The 24,095-nt window shown below is 49.0% G+C and overlaps 1 protein-coding gene across 7 annotated transcripts; it reads left to right on the forward strand.

The window, feature by feature from the left end:
- The first annotated feature begins 1,152 nt into the window (after nucleotides 1–1,152).
- Nucleotides 1,153–22,337, forward strand: LOC146356614 (major histocompatibility complex class I-related protein 1-like). 7 transcript variants are annotated; one of them, XR_014788658.1, is made up of 12 exons: nucleotides 1,153–1,221; nucleotides 3,418–3,643; nucleotides 5,682–5,939; nucleotides 7,812–8,087; nucleotides 10,366–10,650; nucleotides 12,388–12,471; nucleotides 13,607–13,639; nucleotides 15,301–15,382; nucleotides 15,990–16,022; nucleotides 16,839–17,066; nucleotides 18,353–18,783; nucleotides 19,230–22,337. XR_014788658.1 is itself a non-coding variant. In XM_084841208.1 (10 exons), exons 2-9 carry the CDS (start codon nucleotides 3,448–3,450, stop codon nucleotides 15,994–15,996), a joined length of 1,221 nt encoding a protein of 406 aa, XP_084697334.1. In that variant the 5' UTR covers nucleotides 1,153–3,339; nucleotides 3,418–3,447; the 3' UTR covers nucleotides 15,997–16,022; nucleotides 16,839–17,794. The 7 variants fall into 7 exon arrangements, 3 of the variants coding, with proteins under 3 accessions (XP_084697334.1, XP_084697333.1, XP_084697335.1); XR_014788657.1 differs by having other exon boundaries at nucleotides 18,353–22,337; XR_014788660.1 differs by lacking the exon at nucleotides 15,301–15,382.
- The last annotated feature ends 1,758 nt before the right edge of the window (nucleotides 22,338–24,095 follow it).

Here is a 24,095-nt window from a genome sequence, read left to right on the forward strand (position 1 = left end):
GCGGCCATGGGAGAGGGCCTCCCCCGCCACTGCTGCCACCCAGAACAACTGGGCCCTCTCTGCCAAGCACCGGCAGATTGGAGAGCAGTTGCTTTTGGCAGCAGGATGGGAAGGCTTCCCATCTTGCCGTCGCCCCTCGGGCAAGGAGCAGGGGCCTCTGCTCTTGCCCGACTCGGCATGTGCCTAGTCAGGTGAGAGCAGGAAGTCACTGAATGGAATTCAGGGGGCCGACCTGGAGGGAACCCGCTGAGCTCGAGCCCCCAAATGGACGCTTGTCACATCCCTAACAGCCACTCATATTCCTCAGTCCTTGGTGGGGTAGAGAGGCAAACAGAAGGTTTGCTAATGAGCTGGATGTGGAAATACAAAGCTGAGCTGGGGGCAAGTGGGGTGCTGACATGTGTAGGAGTAAGTCGCATTGAACTCAGTAAGACTTACTTCTGAGTAGACATGCACAGAGGTGGTTCTCCTCTCCATTTGAGCCTCACAACGTCACCAACAAGGCTGGATGTGGAAACAGAAAGCCTAGCAGGGGGAATAATACCCATGCAGGGCTCCAGACCGGCATGGTCATTTTAAAAGGGTTTTTCTTTCTTCCTTTCAAACAGCATTGCTTTAAGCCAAGAGTGCATCACTCAGGCACACCTAGGGCAGCCTTGTTTTGGGAAGCCCTGAAGTGGAGGAAGTGTTCTGGCTGAAAGTAAATGGAGATGGAGGATTTCAACTGAAAAAGAACACCCACAAACAAGGCGGTGAGCACAATTCATTAAAAAAAAAAACTTAGGTATTTATTATCGGAATATACTACCTTGCGTTTTTATTTACGAAAATTTCACGACTGTGAGGATGACCAAAAAAAAGCCGCATGACTGCTGGCTCCTTAGGACCTCGTGGTGCCATTCTGCAGAGGATTCCGTGGCACAGACTGAAGGGAATTCGATCCCATTTCAGTCTGTGGCAGAATTCTCTGACATCCCTAAGATTCAGGGTACAGATAGACAGTTTAACTTCCTCTTTCCATCTTGAAAGGCAAGATCTGCCCAGCAACCCTCTAGCCCATTCTCCCCATTGGTCAAATGGTCCCTTATCAGCCAGTCCCAGCCCCAGGAGAAGGCCGGGACCCTACGACTACGAGGATCGCTGTCTGAGTCCAGATGGCAAGAGACGCGGTGGAAAGCGGTTTGTGGGTTTCGTGGTTCCTGCTGATAGGGGGCTGCTCTGGTGAGTACGTGGGGAATTGCAGATAAACAGGGAGGGTGCTATGGGTGGCAGAAATGGCTCCCAACTTACCAGGGAGAGAGAGCACGCATGCAGTGTGCGGGTCCCGGCAGCCTGGAAGTGGTATCTGCCATTGCAACAGCCGGACGCAGCTGCCTCTCTCTTCTGATTATTGTCGGGGGTCACATCGGTATGTGGGTTGTGTGCATCAGCTCCTCATGTGTGCATACGACGTTGCTGGCCCAGCTGGTGGTTTTTGTGGGTTACCCGAATGCTCCATTTGCCAGTCGCTTTTGACACTGTAGAAATGAGAGTTAAGTGGGGTGAAGCGGCGGACGACTCCCTAGCTTCTCGATGCCCTAGCTGTTTACAACATCAAGAAGGAGACTGTAATCTCGAATTCGAGGGGGTTTGCAGTTTTGGTTCCCCTTGCCGGGGCTGCACCAAAGTAGAGACAGAAGTGCGGGGAGGCGAAGGCGGAGACCCCTCCACCCAGGAGAGAGTCAATTCCCCTCATTCCCCAGAGCAGCCCCCCCATCATGGCACCTGTAGGTACTGTGGTGCCCACAGGCACCTCCAACGATGGCGTCCTTGGAGGCGGTCCCCAGTGTTGCACCCACAAATCTTGGTTCCTGTTTTGTGTTTTTATTATACATACATGGAATCATATATATCCATGCCTACCTTTGAAATGCATACAACTTAGGCTTCAGCAAAAAGTGGAGCAAATATCCAAATAAGTATCCACTTGATGGTTGAAATGGATTTTGAACCTGTTCAGATTTTGAAAGCATTGCAAAGTCCTCAATCCATTGTGTTCTAGGAGGTGAGTCTTTATCTTCCCAATGTAGTAATATCAATCTCTTCTCTGTCAAAAGGGCACAGTGAACCTGTTTGTGCCGCCTGTGCGTTAATTTCCAAGAAGCAAGTGAAATTTATTTATTTATTTATTTATTTATTTCTATACCACCCAATAGCTGAAGCTTGTTAAATTCTATGAAGCAGGTAAACAATTTAAAGAGCATGTCCATCAGTGAATATTAAAGAGTGAGCATGCTCCGGGAGAGAGCGCAGGACAGGAAGGCCTGGCGTGCTATGGTCCATGGGGTCACGAAGAGTCAGACACGACTGAACGACTGAACAACAACAACAACAACAACCTCCTCCCCTCAAAATCCACTACAGGACATTGGCAGAATATACGTATGTTTAAGAGAAGCATGATCAGAATTCCACTGCCAGCAAATCACCAAATTAGACAGTTATTCAGGAGACATTGTGGTGTCCAACAGACATGAAAGAAAAGATGCCACCTAAAATCCATAGACACAATGGTGATTCGTGGATTAGGCATTTTGTGGTGCTGCCCACAGCAGTCTCTAAAATTCCCAAATGGACCCACAGGTCCAAAAAGAGAGGGGACCCCTGCCCTAGAGTGAGCATGTGAATGTCAACACCCGTATGATTTGGATTAAGGATCTGTTCTCAGGAAAGCAATAGATTAAACACATTTGTAAGGGTCAGTTGGGAAAAAAAATATGCTAAATTATTCTGGGCATAGTCTCCAGCTACCAGATGTAGGGCGGTCGTAAGAGTGAGGGGCTGGAATGCAGATTGGGGGATAAAGCAACTGGGTTGGAAAAGTTGAGACATATCTTGTGGACTTCGGATGCAATCCTGGTGCATTTGCCAGGGCACAAGTCTCACTGAATTCCCTTCAGAGGAGACATGCGAAGGATTGCAATTCTGGCAGAACACCACTGCAAGATCCTTTAAGCGCAATGTTAGACACTCTGACTATTTTCTTCCTTGGTGCATTCATGTGATGGAGTGCCTGTATTAATGTCCAATGCTCTAATCTTTTGGATCCAGACACCGCTCTAGGGAAACCAACAGCTTATCGAGTAGTTCAACTGTTGTTGTTTTGGTCTTGAGGAAGCAGACGCGGTCGCCCTCACTCACCATACTTGACACAGACAAATACACCATGTGACGTGCTCTTAGTTACCTCTTCAGAAGAAACTTCCTGTCATGCCTGTGTGTTTTCTTTATAGTGGCTTAGGGAGAAGCTTGTTCCCAAGGTGTGGGCGGTCTCTGCTGAGTTGTGTCGAGATAGAGATGGTACCTTCAAGTTAAACAAGAAAAGACTAATGCGCTCTATCCAGGCACTTAATTTCTGTGCAAATTTCTCTTTGTCAGTGATGCAGAGTCTCAGGGGAAGTCTTCTGAATGACTGTCAACAGAATTGGGAGCGCCTTTCCCCCGAACGGTTGGCTATTTCCCTGTTGGCCAATCCCAGTTCCTTCCTTCCCATCACGGATTGCAATGAAAACAAGCAGTCAAGAGGACTTTCGATGTCCGGTGCAGAGGGGTCTGGCTTGGCTTTTGGGGGCATATGCCCTCTTGTTGCTGTGGGGCTGCTGTGGTGAGTATCTCGGAGCATTAAACTCCCCTGGTTGTAGGGAAGGGAGAGCAGGATTTGCACATAGTCCAATTGTCTGGGGGATTGCTGCATGAAATGCATTTGGGGGGCATCCAGAAAAGGGAGTTGGATGTTTAGGCAGAGAAAGATCAAGGCCATGATCACAGAATCATAGACTAGTAGGGTGGGAAGGGGCCTACAAGACCATCAATTCCAACCCCCTGCTCAATGCAGGAATCCAAGTCACAGCACCCCCGACAGGTGAGTCCAGCCTCATCTTGACTGCCTCCAGTGTGGGAGAGCCCACCACCTCCCCAGGTCATGGGTTCCATTGTTGTATTGCTCTAACAGTCAGGAAGTTTCTCCTGATGTTCAGCCAGCATCTGGCTTCCTGTCACTTGAGCTCATGATTCCGTGTCCTGAAATCTGGGAAGATCGACAAGAGATGCTGGCCGTCCTCTGTGACAGCCTTTCTTTCAACTACTTAAAGAGTGCTATCCTATCTCCCCTCAGTCTTCTCTTCTCAAGGCTAAACATGCCCAGTTCTTTCAGTCTCTCCTCATGGACCCCAGGACTAACCATTTGCAGTGCGGCCTTTACTGAATTTACTGAATCTGGCCCAAATACTGAACTCACACATGACGCTTGGACGCATGCGCACACACCATCAACAATGTTCAACGCACAAACAATTTTCACTGCATGTTTTCAAGGAAAGCATTTTTGTTGTTCCCTGGAAGCGATGGACTAATATATCTAATATATTTTTGTGAACCTCCCAAAGAGCTCCAGCTATTGGGTGGTATAGAAAATAAATACATACATACATACATACATACATATCTTCCATGGTAAAGAATGCAAATACAAACACAAGCTTCCCTTTTGGCAGCAAATAGCACACACGGAAAAGATAAACACATATTGAAGCACTCTCTCTCTGTCACACACACACACACACACACACACACACGAAAGAGACATAGGCTGACTCAAGGCCTCATTCAGACACAGCAGCCAGACAGAACACACACACATACACAGCCAGTCTGGCCCAGGACACTTTGCTGCCGGAGCAGAACCAGGGAATGCCTCCCACTTCTCACTGGATGACCATTACCTCCCAGCCTAACCTACTTCACAGGATTGTTGTGAAGGTAAAAATGGGGAGCTCTTTATTTCCTGGAGGAAATGCAAAACATAAATACAGTAACATGAAGTAAATAACTGGATGCTAGAAAAACATAATGGTCTTACAGTATGTTCCTCCTAAGCCTCCCTGGCCTGTAAAATGGCCACCTGTGTGTTTCATTACTGTGTGCTCTCATTTGGTACCCCGCTTGGCAATTTATCTTACAGAGACCCTGGAGGGGGCAGGGGTGGGCAGCCGGAGGACCGACACCATCTCTTGTAATTCGTATTAAACATTCAAACTTTGAAAAACACCCTCCTGCTTCTCCTGTGCCCCAACTCTAAGCCTCCACCTTCTGCACGAACATCAGCTCAAAGGAGCGTCATTCACTTCATTACTAAGACTAGCCAATGTATTTCGATTCAAGCATTGATACATTTATATCCCGCCTTTCTTCCTCTTGCAAAGAACCCAAGGCGGCTTACAAGTTCCTCCTCCTCTCCATTTTTATCCTCACAGCAACCCTGCGAGGTGGGTTGGGCTGGGAGTCTGTGGCTGGCCCAAAGTCACCCAGTGAGCTTCCATGGCAGAGTGGGGCCAGAAGCCGGTTCTCCTGGCTCCCAGTCCAACCTCTCGCCACACGCTGGCTCACACTCTCCCTCTGAAAGGCAACCTTTCTCTTGCCTCGCTCCACCTCCCTGCCCGGGCTGTCCTCAGTGTTCACAGACATCCCCACCCAGCCATCTGCAAAGAGCTTATCAGGGGCTGTTTGGGAGTGGCGTTGTGTGCTTTTCCACGGTGGAGCAAACGTGCTTCTTCCCACCTTCATGGAGGAATCACGGGAAGCGAGGCGGCTCGTAGCTCACCCCTGCCCTCACTCCGCCTTCCCTCTCTCCTCCTCCCTGACAGGCTGTTCCTCACACTCCCTGCGCTTTCTCTACACGGGGCTGTCGCAGCCCGCCAAGGGGCAGCCCGCCTGCACGCTCGCAGTGCTTGTGGATGACCAGCCCATCAGTCTCTACGACAGCAGCACAAGGCGGAACCTGCCCCGCGTGCCGTGGCTGGATGAGACTTGCTGGGACCGGGACATGCAGGACACGCAGACAGTTGATCGCACATGCAGCGTGCAGCTGGGGGTCCTACGGAATCGCTACAACCGGAGCACTGGTGAGTAACAGGGGGGCACCAACAGCGTATTGTTCAAGGACGATGTCATCCACTGAAGGGAAGACACCTGAGCTATCTACACCTACTAGCCGAGAGCGGAAACTGTGCCGTGAAGGGGTACCCCTCGTTGGCTGAAAGACTATGATGGCCAAGGGTGGGGGGCAGAATGTTATGCATCGGGGGGGAGTTACTGTGGGTTAATTATTGTTTGAACCTTGGCAGCTTTTGTAGAGTTGGGAGTAGCAGCAGTGGGTGGAGCTTCTGCTAAGAGCTTCTGGAGCTCTGCTTCTCGAGCTTCTGCTTCTGGAGCTCTGCTTCCGGAGCGTCTGCTTAGCTTCTTCTAAGACAGCAGTGGGTGGAGCTTCTGCTAAGAGCTTCTGGAGCTCTGCTTCTCGAGCTTCTGCTTCTGGAGCTTCTGCTTAGCTTCTTCTAAAGGACAGCAGTGGGAGGAGCTTCTGCTAACAGCTTCTGGAACTCTGCTTCTGGAGCTTCTGCTTCTGGAGCTTCTGCTTAGCTTCTTCTAAAAGACAGCAGTGGGTGAAATTCTGCTAAGAGCTTCTGGAACTCTGCTTCTGGAGCTTCTGCTTAGCTTCTAAAGGACAGCAGTGGGAGGAGCTTCTGCTAACAGCTTCTGCTAAGTGCTTCTGGAGCTCTGCTTCTGGAGCTTCTGCTTAGCTTCTTCTAAAATACAGCAGTGGGTGGAGCTTCTGCTAACAGCTTCTGGAGCTTCTGTTTCTGGAGCTTCTACCTAGCTTCTTCTAAAAGACAGCAGTGGGTGGAGCTTCTGCTAAGCATGCAAAGGGTAGGGTAGGGCTGCAGTGTACACTGAAATTAAATGCCTTTTGACACAAGTTTCTGCTATAAAAATGGATTTATTGAGAGAAGCAGATATTTACAGGCATTTGAAAGATGGGAAAATAATAAAAAAAAGGGTCAAGAGTTCCTGGAGGAAAAGGCTATCAATGGCTACTAGTCTTGATGGCTATGTGCTGCCTCCAGTACCAGAGGCAGTGAGCCTGTGTGCACCAGTTGCTGGGGATGCACATAGTGGGGTGGGTGGGTGCTGTTGCGCTCATGCCCTGCTTGTGGGTTTCCTGTGGGCAGCTGGCTGGCCACCGTGTGAACAGAATGCTGGACTACATGGACCCTTGGTCTGATCCAGCACGGCTCTTCTTATATTCTTATGTTCAAGAAGACAACACAGCAATGTTCATACACCATCATGAGGGGAACCATCATATGGGGAATTTGGCCCCAAATTCCCTTGGGCATAACCTGTTTTGGCCAAAGCCCGCAGTGACAAGGCGATATCTGAAAGAGCTAGCCCCCCGCCACACACACACACACACACACACACACGCACACACACACAGACACCCCATTGTAATGATGTATTATTGAAATGGATAGATTGAGATGCATTCTTGTATGTATATTGCTGTTGTTGTGTCGTGAGCAGCTTTGGGCACACTGTGAAGGAAAATGGCATGCAGATTAAAGTGGTCCACGAATCATCCATTTACCTCACACTCTTCCTTTCTTGTTCAAACACACACATCCATTCACACATCCCATCCGTTCGTTCATTGACACACACGTCCAAACAGAGACGCGTCGCCGAGTCCCACATTTTTGGAAATATAAAGTCCCTAAGGCTTGTCTCCAATCCTAGGCGGAACGCACAAGTTCCTTCACAGGCAGGCCGTTCTCACAAAGCTCGAGCCTTTGAAGAAACAGTGTCTTGACCACATTGGGCAACGATGAAACTGAGCAAGGCCAGCCACTCTGGGATGCCTATCAAACGAGAGTAGCAGAGTAGCGATTGGTCCCTACCCTACTTTTGAGGCACTCACCGAAATGTGTCCCTTTCAGGATCTCACACCTGGCAGCGCATGTTTGGCTGTGATGTCAGTGACAATGGCCACAAAAGAGGCTATTACCAGTGCGCGTTTGATGGGAGGAGCTACATTAGCTTTGACAAGGAGACCCTCACCTGGACGGCAGCCGATACCTCGGCGCAAAGACAGAAGAGGCGCTGGGATGCCAACTTGCCCCTCTGTCAATCCTGGAAGAACTACCTGGAGGAAGACTGCATTGGGTGGCTGCGGAAATATCTAGACTCTGGGAAGGAGGCTCTGCTGAGGAAAGGTGAGGATGGCATACTTCTGGGAGGAGGGGATGGGGCGTCCTCTGCATTTACCCTGCCTCTGCATCCTTCCTAGAGTGAAGAGCCAAATGTACTCATTGCACAGGTGACAGAATTCGGGGCAGTGCCATTTCAGACCAAGAGGGGTGGAGGAGATTGGGGTCATAGTTTTGAATGATCTCCTCTGTCAACCCCTTCCCTTGAAAAAAAAAAGTAGAACATCATTGTGAAGGATTGTTGGTTTCACCCCAACAACCCTGCAAGGTAGGACAGGCCCAACTTGGCCACAGATTTCCCCAAAGTAACCCATTAGCTCCCACCCAGGCCAATAGGCACTATATTTAGCACTGAAGTTATTCAGGTAAACCACACCAACTGAAGGTTGGATAAAAGTTTATTAAAAACAAAAAAAAGGAAGGGGGCAAAGAGGAAGGAATAGGGGAGAGGTGGTAGGTTGAACAGGAAATTACAAGCAAAGTACAGAACTCTAAAGAAAACCAAAAAACACCAAACACCAAGGCACACACTCCCAAGAGTAAAACAATAAAGTTTGCTAGTCTATCCTATACATACCAGAGCATGGGCCTCCCAGCCAGGACGTCCATCGACCAGCAGCACACCCTAGTCCCGTCAGGGCCAGGAGAGACACCCACCCCTTCCTTAGTGCTCTTTTTATTGCCCAGCGCTAGCAACTCCAGGCTGATTTGGAACACGCAATCTAAGCCCAGTCCCAGGACACCCCACTCGACCCTCCTAAGGAGGTTGCATCTTCCCACCAGCCATGGCTGTTATCCCTTCCCCAATTAGTCAGAGAGCAACCCCTGGCCTTGAGCTGCCAGAATGCGAAAGGGCCAAAACCCACCAACCTCCAGGTGGCTGCTCTATACCTGACTGCCCCAATGGCCCTTCCTCTATTAACCGTTTCTTGACAATCATCCTTTATTTCTGCTGTAAATGCAAGTCACTCTTCTTTTCTCCCCGCCCCCCTTCTTCACTTCCCTGTGACGGGCAGTCAAAGATATCCTCTCTCCCAGTCTTTGGAGGGCATGTTTTTTTCCTGCACTCCCTTGTCCAGGCTCATGACTTGCCCATCTGTAGGGAACACAAAGGATTAATTGCAAGGGAGGGAGGTTCAAAGGGGGGCTCCAGAGCATCCAGGAGGAGGAGTGTGGCATATGCCCTGGTTCAGAGATTCTCTCAAACTATATTGGCAGTATGTTGGCAACCTCTGATCACCCGTCTACTGTGTATACAGTCAGATTTCTCTTACAACCAGATACATCTAGAGCCAGTTCAATACTTCACTCTAATATGGGTACTACCGAATTCTATTTCTTAAGAAACACTCCCTCAGACAAGGGGACGGCAGAGGATGAGATGGCTAGATAGCATCACTGATGCAATGAATATGGACTTGAGCACGCTCCGGGAGAGAGCGCAGGCCTGGAGTGCTATGGTCCATGGTGTCACGAAGAGTCGGACATGACTGAACGACTGAACAACAACAACAAAGTATTAGCATAACAGTACTAAATAGGAGAGCTTAGGCATGCATAAATCCAAGCACACGACACATCTAACATCATTCTTAAACAAGGCTCCTAAACAGGGTCAAGTGCATTTTGTTGTTGTTCAGTCGTTAAGTCGTGTCCGACTCTTCTTGACCCCATGGATCCTAGCACGCCAGGCCTTCCTAGTTCTCAACAATAATCAATACCAAGCTTACCAGGTTGATTCTACAGGCAACACGTTGGGGAAAGCTGATCCTAAAGGAGAGCTTTCTCTGCTTCATGTTCTGAGTCTCCTTTATATACTTTTTGGATACTATAAAATATGTCCAAACTATTTTTTCCTATGGCTTATATTTCTTATTCAAGAATTCCAAAGATGACTTTTCTACTGTAAATCTTTATACGTCTAAGCAAAATTATCAAATTTTGAAGTTTCTTATCGAGATTAATGTGCATACTGACGTACTTATCGAAACATTTCAGCTTTTTCTGACATGTTGCAGGCATGTTTTTGACACAAACATATTTACTTGACATCATCCTGTCTTGTGAGCTTGTTTTTCTGACATCTTTACCGTCTCCAGTGAGGCCTCCTGGTCACTTACCTGATGGCCCACCTGACCTTATAACCTTAAGAGGCTCAACTAAGGTCTGATCCAGTAGAGCTCTTTTCACGTCTCTGCTTTCTTGATCTTAAAGCACCTTCCATGAGGGACGCTGGGAAGCACTGTGTTACCAACACTAATTAATGTCATTACCAAATTTGCAGAGCCTCCCATAGCGGTGGTTGGACGCAAGGCAGGCTATGAAGGCTTGGAGACCCTTGTTTGTAGAGTCCACGGCTTCTACCCCAAGGAGATCGACGCCACCTGGAGGAAGGACGGGGAGGTCTGGGACCACAGCACCTTCCACAGTGGCATCAGCCCCAACGCAGATGGGACCTACCACACCATGCTCAGCATCAAGATTGACCCCAAGGACAGGGGCTGCTACCACTGCCACGTAGAGCATGCTGGCCTCCAGGAGCCCCTTGATGTGGCCTGGGAGGACTCTGGTGAGGGGCTGCAGGGGAGGAAAGGCTGGATTCTTTGGTGTGATTGATATGTGACACTTGGAATCCGTGACCTACCCAGTGGAGTCTACAATTGTGCAAAACTTTAAAGCAATCCGATAAGATTTGCCAGAGGGGCAGCAAGCTACATTGTTCTGAAAACTGGCACATTTGTACTTTTTACTTCACGCTGCAGCTCAGCATATCATATATTTCTCTCAAATTCTGGTGTAATCTTCTGATGTGCTTGATTCAGGCTGGTTGAGGAGGCATGCCTTTGGTGAAGTTCTGAGCAGCAGTTAAAGGTTATTAAAATGCGTTTTGCCCCATGAAAGCCTTTTGCAACAACTGCTGGCAAATTTATATTGGGCATGCTCAGTTTCACTCTGAAGCTAGAATGCCGCCAGTACTCCAGTGTTTTCAGAGGAGTTCCAGTGCACCTGTCAGCATTCTGACAGTCAGGGAGGGAAAGCGGGAAACTGTCCAGTGAGAAAAGAGTGAGGTAATTGTGAAGGCAGAGGGAATCACTCTCACTGATTGACAGATCCCCGATGAAGAGGGGATAGGGAGGGAAAGGGTATGCTGGAATCCTCTGCAGGCTTACTCAGAAGTAATCCTTTCTGAACATAGAGAGAGCCAATGTGGCATAGTGATTTGAGTGTTGGACGAAGTCAGGAGATGGAGGTTCTAGTCCCCACTCAGCCATGGAAACTGGGTGACTTTGGGCAGTTACAAACTCTCAGCCCAACCTACCTCACAGGGTTGTTGTTGTGAGGATAAAATGGAGAGGAGGAGGTTATGTACGCCGCCTTGAGTCCCTTAAGGAGGAAAAAAGGTGGGATAGAAATGTAATGAATGAATGAATTCATTCATTCATTCATTCTTTCATTTGTATACATCTAGTCACTTCACGACTTGTTAATGTTTTCCTTTCAAGTCTGTGTTTTTTTCAGGACATTAATAATACATTTCATTTTTAAAAACAGGATCAATTTCATGATTAAAGAACCTGACAGTTGAAGACCATAGTTAAGGCTATCTCGTTTTGCCCCAAGCTCCCCAAAGCCAGGAAACGGGAAGCTAAGGGTGATGCATTCACAAACATGCCCCGTGATCAGTGACAATGTTTTGCATTGTCACAAAGTGTGCTTGCTTACAAGCAACACGTATGCATGGGTCCCTCACAGGGGGATTCTTCTAGCAATATAGTAAGGCTTAGATGCTTCATAAGGCAATACAGAACCAGAACAACATGAGGTACCTTTGCTGTTTCCAGTCACTCCATCCTCCCGATCTGGATTTGGTCCTGAAAGACCTAGGAAAAGTGTGTGTGCGTGGAGGGTAAATTATAAGCCAGTACAATTTGTGACATTGCACAACAGCATGGTCTCTTGAGTTTCTCTGTGGGGAGAGAATTCTGCTGTAGTGGGGCCCCTGCAGAGAAGGCCCTGCTTTGCACCCTCCTTAAATGGATGTCATTCTTTTATGTAGGAAGAGAGAGAGCCCCAACTTCCAGCTCCACAGGGTCTCTTGTGAACCTCTCCACTCATCTGTAGACTCTAAGTGATGAACGGTTTGGGCGGGAGGTAGGGCTGTTCCTCTAAATTCTTCATTTTCTTGCTTAGCATGACTAAGTCCACTGGTTCTTCTACTCTTCACACTCATACAGGGCTTTCCCAGTAGCAAAGACAAGCTCTGGGATTTCCTGTTCGGTCATGTTAATTCTTTTCTCCATTTCAGCTTCCTTGGAGCTCATTGTGGGAGGTGTCTTGGGATCCATGGGCGCTGTCCTGTTGATGGCTGTCATGACTGTCGTGTACTTCAGTAAGTAAACTATGAAGGGGCTGTGTAAGGATTCTGGGAGGGGGACCTGGCACCCCAATCCCCAAATCCCCCCCCATAAATGGCATCTGGATGTGGAAAGGAAAGTTCTCTGCACATTGGGGTAAATCTGTCCTCTCTAGATGAAAACACAAAATCCAGATGTAGGTCTGGAGCCTGAATATAGCTGTGGGTCACCATCTATTGGCTAGATAGCATCACCAATGCAATGAATATGAACTTGAGCATGCTCCGGGAGAGAGCGCAGGACAGGAAGTCCTGGCGTGCTATGGTCCATGGGGTCACGAAGAGTCGGACACGACTGAACGACTGAACAACAACAACACCATCTATAGTCCTTGGCTGAATGCCTAGCCTGGTCTTAAATCTATTTGTTAGATATTCCCTCCGAGTGACTTCTATGGAATCCCTAACATCTATAATATTTATTATTATCACTATTAGAAACATAGTTTGTTAAGAAAACCACACACTCAACTAGTAAGGGGTTGGACTTGATGGTCTTATAGGCCCCTTCCAATCCTACTATTATATGAAGGGAATATGTGATAGCATGGATGAGCAGGACTTTGGTTTTCTCGTTTATTTCAGCATTCCCAGCAGGGCGGCTTACAAAAGAGTAAAAAAAACAGACAAACAAATAGCACAATGCAACTAAGGGTGCAATTCTGTACCTGAGATCTGCCAGCTGAGGGCTTCTTCGACCCCCCAGAAACCTCACTACCCTGGCAGAACACCAGACGCCCCAGCGGGACACACCACAGATATGCCGGTGGAACACAATACCGGCTGAGCTGTTGTGCTGGCCAAGTCATGCTGGCGGAGTGGCCAAAAAGGGGTGGAGACAACAGATGGTGGTGGTGGCAGAGATTCCAGGCAAGGGCAAGTGTGTTGAACCTGTGGACCTCAGATGTTGGACTCCAACTCCCATCAGCCCTAGCCAGCATAGCTGATGGCCATAGGTCATGTTTCTTGTAGTCCAGCAACATCTGGATGGCCCCTGGTTTCCCAACAAGGAATTTGGGTCTGTGAGAGCCCTGGCCTTGCTGCAGGGGGTGGGATGGGATGAGTTCTAGAGGTCCCTTCCAGCCCTGACTTTCTGATTCTGTCCCTCCAGAGAAACGGCAAAGTGGTCACCCAGCAGGATCGAGTAAGTGACGGTTCCTTCTTTGAAATGTTCTTAACACGTGGGGCAGCCCTGGAATGGGAGGTGATGGCACACAGGTGGATTAGCCGAATTCTGTGTGTACCTGCACCATTACTAGGGCAGCTGTGAAGATGCAGAAGGGATGCACCAATGAACCCAGCCCCCTATCAGGGGAACCCATCAGGGACCCTGTTGCTGTTTCTCATGTACATGCATCACAAGGGGGCTGGACTCAACAGTCTTATAGGCCCCGTCCAACCCTACTATTCTATGATACTATGATCATAAGAAGGCACTTCTGGTCTGGTCCCAGAAATGAATTGCAGAGACCCAGGCCTCTGTTCATCCACCTATACTCCAGAGCCATCCTTACTGTTATTTGAGCACCTAGACATCTTCAACTCTAGTTAGATCTTTGTACAAACTTGCACACGTTCTAATGAGACTCACACACCTGCTTATAAGGACTACTTAGACATTGGCAATAGAGCATCTATGGCTAAGAAGGTGCTTCCCACCCAAAGAGATCCACACTCAGACACTGTTGGAGAGGCCAATGCCACAATGGCACATTTATCGGGGTTTACAAAGATTCGAATGTACAAGCGAGTTTCGGGGGAAGTAGCTGAGCAAATGGATGTAACACTTAGGATCAACTGGGGATGCTCCGGCCTTCACCAAGTTATGCTTTGGTGGGGAAATTAGCGGCATTCTTGGTGAAGTTGAGCTCCAGGGCTAAAAGCAGCTTGCACAACTGTGGGAAGGAGTGTTGCTGAGGCTTGAAGCACGCAGAGAGAGAGACACAGAAGGGAAAGTTGGGGTGGAGGCTACAATTTCTCCTAAGAAGAAATTACTAAGAACTTTCCTTGGGCTGAAGCCCTTTCCTGCAGACAGGAATGAGTGTGCCTTGCAACTTCAGCTCTCAGGTGAAGAGGAAGGAGAGCAGAGAGCCTTGACTAGGGGAGGCAAAGCCCCCACCGTTAGTTAGCACCTTGCTCTGGCAAGCAAGGAGCTTAGCCATTTCGGAGATTTCAGCATGCTGCCTTTCCTCTGGGAGGAGAGCCTCAGAGCGAGTTCAGCGGCAGTGTGGCACCGTACCCCTGGAGGGGTGAGGCGCCTAGTGATTTCAGCAGCATGGCCCCCCACCACTGGGAAGAGGGGGACTTGGGACTGCCCCAACCGGAGGCTTCTTGTATAGTTCAGAGAAAGGCAGTGACATCACAACTTCGATGAGCCAGACACTGCTCATCGGCACTGGAAAATGGTGCTGCTTGCTGTGGCAGAAAAACTGAGTTGGGCTCCCATCTCGTATAACAAAAGATGGTGCGTGGGGATGATGGCTGTACTTGCGGGAAACAAAAGTTCTACTTGCTATCTCTCACTCTTTTAACAAAAGAGAACTTTATATGCTAATGGTTGTCTTAAGGACAGGTGTCAAGGCTGGAGTTCAACAATAGGAGCACATTGCAGGTGGCTGACTAGGTAACTTACCAGATACCACTCTTGCTATCCAGCCCATTCATGTTTTGCTGAATTTTGGCCACCACCTTTGCCTTTGGGGAATGCATTTTAGGAAGCCCATCGGAAACAGAATTGCTTGATCTAGTCTTGCACGATGCTCTCAACCCATTCCTGTGCCTTTCTCCCATCTTTGCTGAGGCTAGGGATGAAGATGCCTGGCTTTCTGGCCATGTCTCAAAATGGAGTCAGTACTGTTCACTCAAAAGAGAGCTACCTTGCAACAAGGTAACATACTATAAAGTTCTGTACTCCAAAACAATACAAACAACTAGTTTATAAATCAATAGGGATAGGGATACACACACACACACACACACACAGAGTGAGATTTTTTATTTTTGTTATCACAAAATTTTATTTTGGCATAAAATGCCACTTTTGGTCACAAATAGCTCACTGAAGCTGGTGTTTTATGCCAAAACCTTTCTAAATTTTGAAACCTGTTTGTAATTTTTTTAAAAAAAATCGACACGTGTATGAACTGGTTAGGCCATCATTGGTCATTTGGTTTGGTTTGGAGTGCTGTGTTGTGTGCATCACATCACCTATGTCTTGTTTTATAGAGTAATGTACAGTAACATCCAATGAAACACAACGGGGTGGTGCTACAGACAAAGCCCTGTGTCTTGGACCCACCCGTCTCACCTCTCTTGGTGGTGTAATTTTGTTTGTGTTCATCTTTTGTGTGTCTCCTATATGAATGGTTTGAAAGTGAAGCTGTGTCTGTCAGTGTGTCTGAGAAAATGGAGAGGGAGGGAGGTCTGGGGAGACCAGCTACTGGAAATGCTCAAAGTTATACTGACTCCCTTCCTTCCTCTTCTCCCCTTTGCAGGAAATGAAGAGAACTCAGCCAGCTCTTCTGAGAGTAAGTGCTGTGGGTGGAAAGTGGTTAGCAACCATCTCAAAGGGAGGGGAGCTGACCCATAATTAGGATTCAAGAAGGGACTTCTCTTCTGGGCCAGGCTGCCTAGAGGTCCTCCAAATATTTTGGATTCCCCCCCCACACACTAAAACATGCACCTTGGCTGAACTCATCTGCAGTAGGGATGGCAGAGAATTCCGACATGGCCTCCATTGAGGCCGGATTCTTTCGAATCTGGCCTCCAGAGTCCATGGCGGAACTGGTCCACCTATCCCTGCCTCCTGCCAGATCCTCATGGAGCCGGATCCTCCTCGCCAGCTGGCTCTGTACAGCAAGCGATACGGCCGCCATTGCCATGCTGTATCGCTGGGCACTCACTGCAGGAAGGGATCCAGATGCAAATGGCATCCACTACGCCATTTGTGTCTCTGTTTTTTCTTGTGATAGGCTACGCATGTTTATTTATGTAGATAATTGCGTCCAGATCCCTTCATTCAATGAGTGCTCAGTGATATGGCACGGCGATGGCGGACGTATCACTTGCTGTATGGAGCCGGCCAGCCAGGATTCTGGGGGAGGGGGATGGGTCGCCTCCTTCCCTGCGTACCCCCCTCCTGGACTGGCAGGTCTGCAGGCAGCCTTTGGCAGTACGCATGTGGCTTGATCTGTGGTGGGATGGTGGTTGAGACATCCCTGCCCCAGCTGGGAAGTGGGAGGACTAGATGGCCTTTGAGTTGCCTCCAACTCTGGGATTCTGATGTCCCCATACAGAGCACACCATGATGTTAACTTTACCCTCTTCTGCTTTTGGCTTTGCAGAATTATGTCCTCCTAGAGCTTGAGAAGAGAGCAAAGGGAAATCCATACGCTGTATTCCTCATGAACTCCTGCCAGTCAAGGACAATGTTTCCAATATGGCCAATTTCTGGTTATGGTGCAGAGAAGTGACAGTGTGGTTTGGATTTTGAGTGACAAGAGTTTGGAGTGATTTGTTTTTCAACTTATTTTCTTCTCAGAAATGGAGAAAAAAACCATATTCTTTAAAAGGTATGGGAATAGTCATGTATACTTTCTGCCAGTTCCACATACCATCTGCAGAGTTTTTGCCATTATCTATAGCTCATTCACTGGTCAGTCTCAACACTCCCGGCTGAATTTAATTCAATATATACTTCTGAATTTTACTCTGCAAGTGAAGTAAAATGCACCATTTACGACTGTAGTTTTCCTGCGATAGGCTCATGGCAGCCGCCATCAGCATATTGCGTCTTTAGAAAGCTGGAGAGCCACTCTGCCAACTCCAGTGGATGTGGCAGGGCTCCAGAGGACTTGGTGGGGCCCCAAGCAACCCGAATTGCCCTGCAGCAGACCCGGCCGGGACAGTGGGGGTTTCGTACATCCCTACTAAGGAGACTGGGATGTCACGGGAAAAAGAGAGCAGGAATTCAACTGTGGAGAAGGAGGAGAGAGAAAGAGAGATGATGTTAGTGAAGGGGAAGGGGAAAAGTGTTCTTGCTGGAATCCTTGAAAGTTGATTTATTGAGTCAGGCAATATGGGCTGTGTTTGGAGGCTGGCAACAGAGCTTGGTCTAAAGATGGGGCAACAAAGCCTTAACTGCGAAGGACGGAATGGCCTGGAGGGGGGGGGATTGGCAGCTTGCAACACAGCGTGCCTTTCTGGATCTTGCCTTCTATCATTGGGCGTATTTGGCCAACCCCAGTACTTGCCCTGGGAAGGAGGGTATAATACAAATAAAGCTTGTATTGGAACATTCTTTAATATTTACTGTTATTAGGGGTGTACGGATTCCCCACCATCTGGGGAATCTGTGTGCGGGGGGAGGTGATCCGTTCCCCCCTCTGAATCCTCCAGAGCAGCTTCACTCTGCGAGGATTCCAGGGGGGGGACTGTCTTGGGGGCCACTTACCTTCCCTCCTGCCAGCCAGAGCCATTCACCTCTTCCCTGTCCTGCTGATTGCCATGTCTTTTATTTAAAAAAAAAAAATGGATACATAGACTTAGATGTAAGCTTCATTACTCTATTTGTGTCTAAGTCTATGGGCACATCCTGCCGATCACCATTTTTTTTTTTTTTAAGACATGGCGATCGGCAGGGATGGGGAGGAGGCGAACGGCTCTGGCTGGCAAGAAGCAGCCGAGTGCCGTTCCGCCTCCAGTCCTCCGGAGTTCTTTGGAATCCGGCCTCATTTGAATCCGCAGCAGATTTCTCTGACATCCCTAACTGTTGTATGTGTCCTCTTCAATTATCTACCTGCTTCCTGGAAGTTAACGCACGGGCAGCACACACAGATTCTCTGCACTCTTTTGACAGCTAACAGACCTTTGCATCCGGTTATGCGACAACGTGCCGGCACTGTCGTTGTCCAGGTCAGTTATGTGCCTCGTGCAGGACCAGATATTGCACAGGCAGCAGCGCAATTCAATGCTACCGCCAGAGCCGTTGCTTTCGGATTGTGGGAGGACTGTGTTAATTACATGAATGGAGGCCTGACCTTCTCGCACCAAAGAGAATTTAGGAATTTGGCAGTAAACATTAGATCTGCCCATAAAAGTGCTGCTACGTGTAGGAGAAGTTCCAGTGATTGGGATCCTGAAAGATCAGAGTGGCCAACCCTTGGGCCCGCCACTCCACGCAGTACCATTCTGCAAATTGAGCCTATAACCCAACCCACTGGAGGCATCAAAGCACATCTGCAGCTCAGCCTCGACGAGGAACTCGTGTTGCCTGAAGTGGAAACTCTGGTGAGCTCTGGAAAAATTGTAGCCCAAACCAAAATCCTCTCCCACGGCACGAAAAACCCTAACTTAGTGGTATGGGAGCCTAAGCCCTTTTGCCTTCCCCTTTGCCCACTCCTTTTTGTCTCACAGGAGCACCATAAGCCACTTTACCTCAGGAAAATGCTTGGGAGCGGTACTGCTGTGCTACTCCTCAATGATTTCCATTCTCACCTCAGAAAGCAGCAAACGTAGGCATGGTAATCAATCAATCAATCAATATCCAATAATTTTTATACAAATTAACAATGTGGCCATCTAAACCAGATGATCAATAAATATACCAGTAAAATAACAGCAAACACATCATCAGTAACATAATCTAAAAATAACATTCCCTTGGCCCCGTCCTTCCTCCAGCAAACACACCAAGGAGTGGCTTCATTCTCAGGCCTTTATTTCATTATTCACAGGTCCATTGCAGATGCAAATCCGCGAAGACTCTCTGGCTGCAGAGGGATGCCTCCAGGGGATTCAAGTGGGACCACCAAAAGTTGCCCGCAGTTGAAAGGGCAGCTGTCTGGCTACGCTAACTTAGGGAGGGAGGTCCCTCCCCTCACCTGCTGCTCCCCAGCATAGCCTCTCACACATTGCTAAATGGTTCGAACGTCTAAGCTCCAGCCCTGATGTTTCCCACTTAGCTCTGCATCTCCACATGGCATCTCTTAGGTCACAGCCCCCAATCCCCTCCTCCTCCTGCTCGCTGCTTCTCACAGAGGGGGGCGAGGAGGAAGCTTCATGCCCGGCCATCTGGGAGCTGGTAACCTGGGACGCACACCTACCCGTATCTGAACTGGCCTGTGAAAAAACCTCCCCCAGTTCTGGCTGCTCCTCTTCTGAATCTCAGCTGCTAACTCTCTCCATGCACTCAGAATCAATCCTGATTTTGGCACAGATTAATGGAGTTCAGCACAATCACCCAGAGACATAAAAATGGATAGTGGTCCTTTGGTCTTCTCATTGGGAAGAGTATTCCCAGTTCCTTGGTCACCATTCCGAACACTTAGATTAAGTTAGAGGATTGGGCAGTAACCCCCAGGGGCCATAACAGAAGATCATCTGAATCATGGACCATACTCTGCAAACCCATCCTGTCTCTCGCCCCCATTCAAAAGGTGCCCACTGCTGAGTTGAAAAGGGCTACAGGTCAACCAGCATCCCACCAAGCACCCGTTAGCCACTATTGCTCAGGAAGGGACTCTCAGATTAAGAACCGACAAGGCTGCCTGCAACAGGCCTAGAATCCTGCTTGCTGCTCCTCCTGATCAATATTTAATTTAACCAAATGTTCCTGCTGTGGATAGATTTCTGATTCAGAGAAAAGAGGGCCTTACGCTAGCCAGGAAACGAATCCCAGAGCCCTTCCAAAATTCCCTTTTCAGAGCACCCTGTATCCTCCTGCCACAGGATCGCCACAATGGTCACAAGAGGGGCTACTGGAGAGGCACGGGGCAATAGCCCTATCTAATAACCCAAGGATGGTACCCTTTAGATAGGGCTATTGCCCCATGCCAGCCTTCTGCCCTGTTTATCCAGCCTAAGGTCCTGCAACCATTAACTTTGGGGGCAGCTGGGGCAAGTATGTAACCCACTTCCTATTGTGCCTTCTTAGTAGAATAAGAATAAGCAGATCCAGACACAGGAAACTTGTGAACAAAATCCCTCACTGCAGTGGGACATTGTGTGATCTGGATGTGGTCACTGCTGGACCTACCTCAAAGCCCAGCCTGGCCGGAGTCCAAAATCACAGCCAGTGTTCCTGATCCTTGATGTCCCTCCCATTGAATGAAGGGGTCAAAGGCCAATCCAACCCCTTTGCAGAAATGTATGTTGGAGAACACCAGTGAAAATGATGAAACCAGGCACAAAGTACCCCGTATGTGACACCATCTCCCGTCTCACCCTGTCTTGTTCCCTATCCCCCGGCTTGTTATCCTTTAATTACTGTTCAAAAAATGGGTGGAGAATTACGTCTACAACTCACCCCTCTGTAACTTCTCTGGTAGCTGGCAGTAGATAGCATCACACTGGTGGTAGTACCATCACTTGGAATTGCATCTTTATCAGCCTTGACATACAGGTCATCCCTCCCTAAGATCCCTGCTATACCACAGCCCCATGTAATCCCCCCCTCCACAGGTGCTATACCACAGCCACATCGGTCCCAGGAAATGCAAGCACATGACCCTTCTCACCTCGATCCTGAGTTGCTGTGGCAATAGCATCAATAGCCTGGCCTGGTTCTGCCACTGCAGACACCTGGGAGATGGCTGACATAGGGGGCGGGAGAGTTGAAACTATATGTGCTAACACTGAAGCTGACCCGGTACTGGGTAACTATAAAACTACAGAAGGTTTAATAGCATGTAGGTAGCCTGAGTCTATGCAATGAATATGAACTTGAGCACGCTCCGGGAGAGAGCGCAGGACAGGAAGGCCTGGCGTGCTATGGTCCATGGGGTCACGAAGAGTCGGACACGACTGAACGACTGAACAACAACAACAACAACAACAAGCCTGAGTCCATAATTACTGACATAGAGGGTGCCAAAGTCTATGAGGATGCCACTAACTCAGATACTATGCCTGATGACATAGGCTAGCTTGATCTCTTGATAGCCGCAGGAGAAACTGTGCCCATAACCTGTGGCACAGCCATGCTGGATGAAGCTTCAGTCGTTCCAAGCATGCTGCAGTGGGAAGCAATGAGCTGTGTTGGGTCTGGCCCCACGTTTGTTTGGGCCGGGAGCCCCCTGCTGCATTGGAGATGGGCAAAGCGCACAATCCCTTTATCTTTCTCTACTGCCTCCAATCTGGCCAAAATGTACGATAACTCTGGGTTGGCCTCATCTTCAGAGGAAGACTCACGCCTCCCCCAAGACTGCTGAGTGGGTGGATGAGGTGCTTTCCCCTCCCCGTTCTTGCACCCATGCCCTTTCTTGGGGGGCATCCTGTTAATGTAAACGTGTGTCTGGCCTCTTGAAGTCAAATCACCCACCCCACCAAAACCAAAGACACAGGGTGGTTAACTAAGGCCACACACACACACACACATGAACGGGATCCTCAGGTGGTCACTTGTATTGGCCCCAGGAATGTAACCAAGTCATTTGTAGTGTTAGAGGGGCCTAGAGATCCATATTGCTTGCTTATTAGTTCATAAGTTCATTATTGTTGCAATTCCCTTGTTAGTAAGCCTCTGATCATGTGAAGATGAGTCAAAGGGCCGACAGGGCAGCCTAGCACATTCCATACTAATGAGTGAATCAAGATGTGTCTGGGAAGCGAAGATTGTTTGTTTTAAAGCTGCAGGTGGCTGTGCTAAGAACTAAGCCCTGCTAGTCTATGCTGGGAATGAATGCTAGGGGGCGCTTGCTGCTGCTGTGCTGACTTATGGCTAACATGTATGTTATAAGACCCATTGTGCCCCATGGCTCTGGGTTCAGAGAAGCTGTTTGATCCAGCCATTGGGTACACCTGTGTGCTGTAAGTTACCCAATAAAGTATCTCCTTGTAAGTAATCCATTGAATCTGATTTATCGCTATCTTGGCACTTCTAACCTAAGAGTTCAACGCCCACTACAGGAGTGATGCATCACCCATCCAAGCACAGACCAGACCCGACCCTGCTTAGCTTCAGCAAAGCAGCAGCCTAACATTCCTTCATCCAATGCCCTTAGAGTGAAACTAGGGATGTACGAAAGTCACTTACCGTTTCGCGGATCTGCTTTGCGGTGGGGGGGAGGCACTCCATCCCTCCCCCCAGAATCCTCAACGGGGGGGAGATGCTCCATCCCTCCCCCCGGAATCCTGCCTGGCCGGCTCCACTCCGCGGGGATTCTGCGGAGCTGCCAGCCGGCTCTGCCGGCAACCGGACATCCAGCCGCTGGGCAGCAGGGATGCAAATGTTGGCAGCCGTAGCCGCTGCCGTTTGCTTCCCTGTACTTAACCATGATAGGCTACTTAAATATTTACGTAGCCTATCACAGCAAAGTAAAAAAAAATGCGTACACAAATGGTGGTGGCTACAGTGGCCGCCATTTGCGTTAGCTATTTTTCACCATTCTAGCCTACGTAAATATTTACATGGCAGGGGATTGAACCTGGACATGGCAAGGATTGAACCTGGGACCTTGGGCACAAAAATCAGGGGCTCTACCACTGAGCCAATGCCTTTTCCTGCGACGCCGATGGGGAAAGAACCCGGGATCCCCTGTATGCAAAGCAAGGGCTCTTCCACTGAGCTGCTACACCAGCCCTTAAGGACCTCCTGCCCCAGCAGGCTGCTGGTCTCCCTGCCACCCACACGAAGAAATTGCCACAGGGCCCACTCGCACATCCTGGCCTAAAGGAAAAAAGCAATTCTCAAGTCGGGCCTCACCCTTTCTGCTCCTTGGAGAACGACGGGAGGCGATCTAGAAGGCAGGAGGGCAGCAGCAGCCATGGCCCTATCCCATGCCCTGGCACACACCCGCCAGCCTCATCAGGTGGGCAGGCAGCTGGAGCACCCTGCTGCTCCTCCACACCGAAAAAATGCTGGGCCCCCTCACTGCTGCTGTGACGTGGCAAGAACCAGGCCAACACGCGGCCACAGAAGAGGGAGCCACTCTCTGGCAGATGCCTCCACTGCTTGGAGAGCCGCTCCCTTGGCGCTGCTCCCTGAAACCAGCCAACCGACCAGCACCAAGGCCGCCTCTCTCCTGGTTGCAGGAGCGCATGCCACTCTCTCAGCAGCCGCGCTTCTGAGAGGAGGGGTCCGGAGAGCTCACAGCACCTCTCTGGCCCCTCCCACACCCCATGGCAACACCAGAAACTGACAATGGTGGTCGCCAATGCCCCTCCTCTCCCCCACCACCTGCAATCCCCCACCCACCCATGGCCAGGCAAGCCGGACGCAGGGTAGGTCAGAAATTAATGGAAACTTTGAGTTCTTACGTTATGTTTGAAATGTTATAACTGTCTCTATTTTTGCTCTTTTGGGGGGGGATTATATCTTGTGATTTGTGAAAAGAAAATTTAAAAATGCAAAAAAAGAAAAGAAAAATGTTTTCCACAACTGTTTTTTTTTAATCTATTTAATATTTAATAGCATACGTTATCCTACAGAACTTATTGAAGAGCAGTTGCTTCTTTCTGTCATGATGTCTGAAGGAACAGATCTGTCTGACAATTTTGTATGTAGTTTGGCTTGGGTATGATGGGATTAGTGGCTGGATCAAGAGCTGGGGGATGATGAATCAGAGTCTGGGGAGCCAAACTAACAAAAGCTCGTTCAGCTC

This window comes from Heloderma suspectum, chromosome 2 (assembly GCF_057233095.1).
Source record: "Heloderma suspectum isolate Gila_16-S chromosome 2, 16-S_ref, whole genome shotgun sequence".
In the NCBI taxonomy this organism is placed as follows: Eukaryota; Metazoa; Chordata; class Lepidosauria; order Squamata; family Helodermatidae; genus Heloderma; species Heloderma suspectum.